This window comes from Corvus brachyrhynchos, unplaced genomic scaffold, assembly GCF_000691975.1.
Source record: "Corvus brachyrhynchos isolate BGI_N302 unplaced genomic scaffold, ASM69197v1 scaffold83, whole genome shotgun sequence".
Classification (NCBI taxonomy): domain Eukaryota; kingdom Metazoa; phylum Chordata; class Aves; order Passeriformes; family Corvidae; genus Corvus; species Corvus brachyrhynchos.
In genome coordinates, this window is record NW_008238464.1 from 808,100 (window position 1) to 816,347 (window position 8,248).

At 38.8% G+C, this 8,248-nt stretch overlaps 1 protein-coding gene across 1 annotated transcript in view; it reads left to right on the forward strand.

Annotated features, from left to right (window-relative positions):
* ATP10A (ATPase phospholipid transporting 10A (putative)) overlaps positions 1 to 7,954 on the forward strand; it is a gene marked incomplete at its 5' end in the record, with an annotated part of 112,515 nt that extends 104,561 nt beyond the window's left edge. Inside the window, 5 exons of the mRNA XM_017736966.1 lie at positions 2,812 to 3,012; positions 5,144 to 5,224; positions 5,315 to 5,419; positions 5,764 to 5,951; positions 6,649 to 7,954. Coding sequence (XP_017592455.1) covers positions 2,812 to 3,012; positions 5,144 to 5,224; positions 5,315 to 5,419; positions 5,764 to 5,951; positions 6,649 to 7,354 — 1,281 coding nt within the window. The remainder of the gene's footprint in view (positions 1 to 2,811; positions 3,013 to 5,143; positions 5,225 to 5,314; positions 5,420 to 5,763; positions 5,952 to 6,648) is intronic.
* Between the last annotated feature and the right edge of the window lie 294 nt (positions 7,955 to 8,248).

Consider the following 8,248-nt stretch of genomic DNA (forward strand, 5'->3'; position numbering starts at 1 on the left):
GTTCTGCAAGTTTTCTGTTTCCTCAAATGTTTTTTTCCCCATTTGCTCATACTATGAAATTTTCCATTCTCTACTAGAACCTATCTAATTTAAAATTTAAACTCCATGTTGCTGCAAAAGCCATTTGGAAACTCAAATGACTTATCCAAGAAGATGTTTGGCTTCGTGGAGATGAGAAAAATGCAAGTAAAATACAAACTAAAACATAGCATGACTGGAAATATCTGAGCTTGATGAAAAGGCATTTCATGTAAACAAAATTTTACCTGCACAAGCATGCTCATCTTCTTCCCTTTATACTTTGTCTCTGCAAGACAGCACTGAACATTTTTTTGACATATGCTTCATTCACTGAGACATTCTGTCTGGGACCACATTTATAAAACAGTCTCATCTTGATGCCTTTTCCTGGTCTTAAAATCAAGAGGCATACATGGTTAGAAGGGGAAAAGGGATTTTACCTTGGTATTTATTTTTAAGGATCCTTAGGTGTACACGACCAGGTCATATGCATCGAGATGCACCCCACCGAGTCTATCTCTGGGTCTCTGACTCTCTGTGTCCCCGTCCAACATTGGGTATAACATTATAGATTTTATTAATTCTATCTTGGTTTACAGAATGTGTTCTGGAGAGGACCTTGGGGTCTGGGGCACACTGATCCCCAGCTACGAAGCTTCTAAAATGTTTAGTCTCAGCTTGACAAACAAGTCCAAGAATGTAGGCAAAAAGCACTAGGAATACAGAAGTTGTAAAAGGTATAACAGGGGTATAAAAGAAAAGGCAAAAATCTTCATGGCATCAATCTAGCTGGGAAAGAAAGGAAACCTTTTTTATTTAAAATGTTTATGTAAATTTGTTTTGTCTTTTTCAGAGGGGTAATGCACAGAGGCAAGAGAGAACATTTGAAATAAAATTTAAAACTTGTTTAATACAAAATAAACTTTTAGGAGAAAAAAATCTGATTTAAGCTTGATTGCTGAAATTTCATTTATGTGTGTAGCTTTCTTCAACAGCACTATTATGACCCATAGTAGAGGTGGTAGGAAGATTTTCAGCTGATTGTGTTTTCATCAAACTGCCTATTTGCGCCAGAGCCAAATGGTTTCCAAGACAGGTTAGCAAGGCTCTAGAGAGAAAATTTAATAGGTCCAGGATTAGCTTCATTTTGTTTTAAAACAGTAAGAAAACAGTATCTAAATTCACATGTTTGTTTCATTTTCTTTTTTGAGAAATTACTCAAGAAATTTTGTTTGGTTTTGGATGTGGAAAAGAAATAATTTTCAAAATATGTACAGTTTGGGAAATTGCCGTGTCCCAGACAACTGTACTGAAGAGGGTAGGCTTTAGTAACTCAGTCTTGTTTGGGCCAGATAAATATATTTACAGAAACAAATTTAGAGGTCATGCTTACAAAAATACTACCATTTAACTTTTCCTAGGTTAATTAATAATATGGGCTCACTAACAGTGAGGTGTATTTGCTGCTCATACACAAGCCACTTCAATGTAGGATGTAAACATTGCCTGAGCATATATCTACTTTATGTATTATATGTGTATAAATGTATGTGTATAAATATATATACACACACATATGTACATTTGTGTACTGCAGGACTGACCTCTTACTCTGTGGCAATTCCCCTTTACGAGATAGGCTTAGTCTCCTTAAAGCAGCTTTCACTGACTAAGCACTCCATAACCTTTTTTTCCTCCTATGTTTAATTTTCAACCACATTTGGGCACACAGGTAGAACAGATCTGTATTTTCCTCCGTGTATCTAAAATTCATGAAGGGTTAACATTCTCCATCTGGCTGAAAGCTTTTTGAGAACAGAATACAAAAAGAAGAGGAAATGAAAGAAGAGGTCATGTCATTTCCCATCTTCATGGTTAAAAGGAGGGAAACCCTCAGCAGTGTGCAACAGTTTTCTGGTTTTAATCACTTTACAAAGCATAATAAAAATTGTAGTTTTAGGAGAACCAAGCCTGGGAATTCATTTCCTTCTCTAGGAAGCTGGCCATCTTTTTCTAGGCCTCAAATCCTTCATCAACGTCTGAAATCAGCACCTTTCCTGAGCCCTCTGGGTTTGTAGAAGAAACAAGTTGTGTGGTTTATTTCTTTTTGGGGGACTCCAACCCAAGTAGATGAACAACCCTTCTGCAGCTGTGTATGTAGCTGATTTCTACATAGAGCGGAAGAGTAAGGGAGATTGAGGAATCTTTACAGCACTGCTAGTTTGCTGGATGTCAAAGCACAAAGACTGAATAGTAAGACAACTTTTCTAGACCTTACAGTTTCACCTTCCCTGCTGCTGCTGGTCTTATGTTAGTCTTGCAAAAAACCTCTGCATTTATCTGTTGTAGACCAGAAAAGTGTCCTGAAACATTTCCAGCCAGCAGAGGGTATTATTGTGGAAATGCTTGTTCTTCCAGTTGTCATGTAAGTGCTGTGACATCAGTACTTACTTACCTAGAGGTCAGTAGTGGTTGGGAGAGCTTTTTACAGTTAACTAAATTGCACCTCAGTGTTTCACTTGAACTGAAAGTTAATTTTGTGTGATTCCTGAGATCTGAGGTTCCAGCAGCACAAAGTCTTGCAGGTGTGCCAGATGTTTGCAGCTTAGCCAAGTGGTCCATGCATCAGGAAGTGAGTTAAAGAGTAGGTATCCTCAGAAGGATTGCTCACGTGTTCAGCTTTCATAGATTAAGTGCTTGCAGAACTGGAATCAGAAAGGTTTCGGAATGCAGTGGGATGATGATCCTCCTTATCTTGTTATATTTACAGCATTGCTTGTTCTGTTTCAGATGTTTGTGGCCCTTCTCTTCTGGTACCAGTTCTACTGCGGGTTCTCTGGCTCATCAATGATTGATCAGTGGTATCTGATCTTCTTTAATTTATTCTTCTCTTCTCTTCCACAACTGATTACTGGTGTGCTGGATAAGGATGTGCCAGCTGAAGTGTTAATTGCTGTACCTCAGCTTTATAAAAGCGGACAGAATATGGAGGTAAAAACTTCTTGATTACTGTAATTTCTTTCCTGAACATCTTTAGTTTCAGCTGAAAACCAGCCCTGCTCTCAAAGGGTAGATGACTGATAAATACAGTCTGAGAAGTCAGTGTTATTATTTTGTGATATTTCTTATCTGAGTCAAAATGCCAAAAGTACACCTAAGCAAAAGACAAACAAACAAACAAAACCCCAACCAGCCATATTTTTAATACGTGACAGGAGAGAGCACTGGATGATTTAATTCAGCCTAAACTGAACACCTCCTTCATGGTCCAGGCTCACAACCAACCACAAAAATGAAACAGATCGCACCTTGTAGCTAGTGTGGGCTTTCACAGAATAACCTCACAGTACTTACTCAAAACTTCAGTCCCCAGCCCTTTACAAAAAGAAGAGAAAATGGCCTTGGGAGTAGCACAATAAACTTAGTCTCTGAGAGAGGTAGTCACAGATGACAGATTCAGCTGAAATACCTGTTGAAAACACCTTGTCCCCATCTGCTTGAACTGTACAATGAAAACAGAGGGAATTGCAGGAGCCAAACCATTCCTGTTAATTACAGGTACTGTGTACTGTGGGAAAATCTTGCTGCTTAGCAGAATTATCTATATGGAGATGTTGTTTTGAAGGCAAAAGTCTTCTTTAAAGTATCTTACAAAGCTGTCTTCTGAGAGGACACAGTAAGTGTTTTTTACCTCCAAGTGTACACCTGTATTTGGTACCCCACACATGTAGTGGCGTTGCTAGATACTCTCCTGGAAAGATGAAAGGAGAATTTTAGTGTAACTTACTTTAGTCCATTAGTCCAAATTCTGTCTTTTTCATCTGTTGTTTTCTGTTTTCTACATTTCTTCTGTTTCAGTGCATCACACTTGAAAGATCTGTAATATTAATGCCTTCCTTTCTTGCACATTTTTAGGGTGATAGAAATCTTGCAGTGCCTTAAGGCTTGTTGGGAGGTTATGTCTGCCTGTCTTCAGCTCTCAAACTGAGAAGTTTCCAAGGTTCACAGCACAGTTATTTCTCATAGACAAGCCCAGAGATCCTTCTAAGGTTTTTTTTAAAGCTATTGATGATATTCTCTTTATAGTTACCTAAAAAGGCATTTTAAAAACTTAAAAATCCTGTTTCAGGTAGGATCTCTTTCAAAAAGAGATTCAGGGCCTATAGAATTATAGAATAGTTTAGATGGTTCTGGAGACCATCTGATCCAGACCTCTGGTCCAAACAGCTTCAAACCTAGATGAGGTTTCTCAAGTCTTTAACTAGTCCATTCTGAATGTCTCCAACACTGGAGATTCCACAACACCTCTGAGCAAACTGATGCAGATGTTAGTTCAGAAGTAGGCCAAGTAACACCATAATTCTTTCTAAGCATCTTGCAATTCCCATTTTTAGTCTGCAATGATATTTTCCACAAAGGGAAGAAGACCTCATGAACCCAGTTGTTGGACATGTAGAATATATACCAAAATTGTATAAATATTTTGCCATTTATAAACTATTTTTCCTTGTTTCTAGGTCCCTTATATGACCATACATACCCCTGCAATTGTATATTTCTGTAAACCAAAATGTTAGTTTAATACTGGTTTTAGCAAGCAATTTTATGCACACACTTAGAGAGATGTGTGTGTATGTATATATGTTGTATATACATATTTATAGCATACATCACTGCATGAATTTCCACTAAAGACCATTGTTGTGGATGTTCTCTAAGTTTATGTGCATTTTCTGTTTTCTCTTCTCTGCCAATAAATACCCTGTGCATATGTGGTGTAGAACCCATTTATTCATGTTCATTAGTTGTCTGACTGTAGTTGCATAAAATAGGGCACCTCCATAAATGTTTCCTGGCCTGAGCATCAGACTCAAATTACACCCTCTGCCAGGAAAAAAAAAAATAAGGCAAAAGACTTCCATCCCAGAACAGAGTGACTTGCAGGTAGACTGTTCATGCTTCGTCCCCCAGGGTAGCTAAATGATTGGCAAAGTTACAAAGCTATTTCCCCAAGCCCTTAAACCTTGAAATATGCCCCTCAAAATACCTATCCTGGCAGATATCCAGGATCTTCATTGTGATCTGATTTTCTTAATTTTTTTTTTTTTTTTTAATGATGCAGGAGTACCAACCACACATGTTTTGGATGAACATGATTGATGCTATGTATCAAAGCCTGGTTTGCTTCTTCATCCCCTATTTTGTAAGTGTTTGGTTTAAGCCATTCTATTTCAAGCATTTGGAGGAGAACTGGCAACTCAGCTTGGGCTAAATTCTGTCTTCCTTTTTACAGACTTACTATGATTCGGAGGTGGACATCTTCTCCTGGGGAACTCCCATCACCACAATAGCTCTTTTCACCATCATCCTGCATTTGGCTATTGAAACCAAAACTTGGGTAAGGTACCCACAGCCTACATAGAAACTCACTGGCACATACATAGTTCTTCTCTTAGTGCTTCCTTTGAAAAATATAAGACGATTGCTTCTTTCCCTCAGCACATTCTACTTTTAGCAAGCATTTTAAACAAACATGGAGAAGGTTTTAAAGTATGATCTGCAAACAGCTTTGTAGTGTTGTATTTATAATAAGAATTTATAAATATACAAGGCTCTAAACTTTTTGCTGTGAATGGATTTGACTCCAGAAATTAAGGAATTTTGATTTAAATAAGTCACAGCAAATTTCTCAGAATATAAAGAATAATTATACTTTTGTTCTTTTTTTGGTTGCTGTTCTAGACTTTTCTTCACTGGACATCTTGCATCTTCAGTATCATTTTATTTTTCTTTGTGGCTCTGGTTTACAATGCTTCCTGCCCAGTCTGCCATCCTCCATCCAATCCCTACTGGACTATGGAAAGGCTGATGGGAGACCCTATGTTCTATTTTGCTTGCATTATATCACCAGTTGTTGCGTTGCTGCCCAGGTACTGTATCTTCTCTCCTATCTTTTCTTGTATGTAAAGGCACTTTATGCATATGATTGGGAGAGCAAGAACATTTTCCACTCCCCCTCTTTTGTTTTGCCTGCCAGCCAACTCACTTTCTTTCAGCAGCTGATTATATGAAGTCAGGTTGTCAAACCTATTCTGTGCTTCTGACCACAGGAACAGACCACAGCTCCTGACCATAGGCCACAGGAGTGGGATAACTGTAGACTGTTGGTCAAACCTCCTGGCCATGCAGAGGTTTGCTGCCCTGTGAGGTTTTCTGTATTGCTTCCAGATTCAGTCCATCCTCACACAAAAAGCACAGTACAGAAATTCTCATAGTACGTTGTGGACCTACTTGCCTATTTCTAGATGTAGGAGGCTTGCTCTGCAGACTTACCGCCTTTGCCTTCGATTCCTCATCAGGAAAGATGAAAGACTGTGCGTAATCACAAGGTGGATCACTGGCTAAAGAGTCAGATTTATCACTCTGCTTAATTAAGTTATTAATCAAAATATTAGCACAGCATTCAGAGCTGTCCATCTGCAAGCTTTCTTGTGTAGAGCATAAGAACAGCACATAGAACTGTCTTATTTTTCTGTGTTGTACTTTTGGCTTGGATATTTTCTCGTAATAACGTATTTGGTATTTCCTTCTTTCCTTTCTTTTCACGTGCCCATTTTCCTCTTGCAGATTCCTGTACAGAACCCTCCAGGGAACACTATTCCCAACCCAGCTTCAGCTTGGACGCCAGTTGAGTAAACTGTCCCCAGAGACTCGCACCCAGCTTCTCACCAAGTTGAATGTAAAGGAGACAACATGTCAGACACGGCTCTTTGCAGACAGCTTCTCACCGAGCCTTGGCTCAAATGCTAGTGATTGTTCTAAGGCTAATAACCAAAGCACTCCTTTGCAAGCATCTCCTCAAACAAGGGAGTCACTTTTCCAAGAGCACACAAAGGCAGAACAGAAAACAGATCAGACTGCAGCTGCCTCTCCCCAGGGTGCTGTGTTGTATGAGGAAAACAAGCTCCCCTCATCAGCCAGTAGTCTGGAAAGGTCTGTGGGATTTCATGAAGTTCAATGTGGCACTTCAGAGGTGGAGTCGTTGCCTGTGGGAACAACATTCCCGTGGAGCACAGCAGTTGACCAAGCAGACTTCAGTTTGTTGAAGTGGATCACATCAACTCCACTGTTCAGTCACATTGGGACTGTTCTACAGGTGTCATCCAGCAGTTTACAAAATGAAACACAGGACAGTATGTGTGTGCTTGGCTCTTCTTTGCATGTGGACTTCAAAGGCTTAAAAGAAGAGAGCTCAAATAACTTGCAGGGCAAAATGAAAGGAACCCCAACTGATCATTGTAAAAATGACAATTCCGAGACCACCTTTTTATGACGTGGGCCATAAAAATATTTATATATTTTCTATTTGCACACATTTATAGTGAGATTACTCTATTTGTTTCCAAAGGTGAAACAGAAAATCAAAGGTACAAAATGATTATTTAAGAATGTTTAAATACAGTTTATTGAAATAAGAGCTTTAAATATAAAAAGAAACACTTGAAAGTTCCATTTATATTGTTTTATTTTTTCATCTCATTTTGTAAGAAAATGCCTTATCTTTATTTTTCAGATGCTTCTCTTTTATTCTGACACATACTGTAAAAGCAAAGGATCTATCTACCATATTTGAAAGGACTAGATTCAGCAACAATTATTGATATCATTATAGGCAATTCAGTAATCAAGGAGGAAAAACCATGATAATAAAGAGTCACTGTATTCCATCCATCATCTGCTTGCCAGGGTGTTTTGTCACTGAGGCAAAGCTATGGAATTATTATACACCTCTCTGTAAATGTTAACAGTATCTTACCACCACATTAATAATACTGATATTTTATAAATGACACCTTGTTCTGATATTGCAGCCATAGCATTTGGTGTGTCATGATAAAACAATAAATAAATGACCATCCGTATTGCAAAGTGACTTCCCAGTCTGGCATTAACTGTAACTCAGCCCTTCCCTTGGAGTAGTTGGCGTTTGGCTGGGCATGGCCTTACATCATGCTGTACAAAAAGCTTGCTGCTTGTTTGTAAGGAAGGATTTGGTGGCAAAAAGCTGGTGCCTCATGTCTGCTGTAGAGTTTGGGTGGGGAAGCCTGTGATCTTCAGTGCTGGAACCCTATCACAGGTGCTGTTACTGAAGGGGTCTGTTCTGCTTGCTAGTGGGGTGAAGGACTGACAGAGAGGAATTTTGTGAGATGCCTTTGCTGTTGTTTCA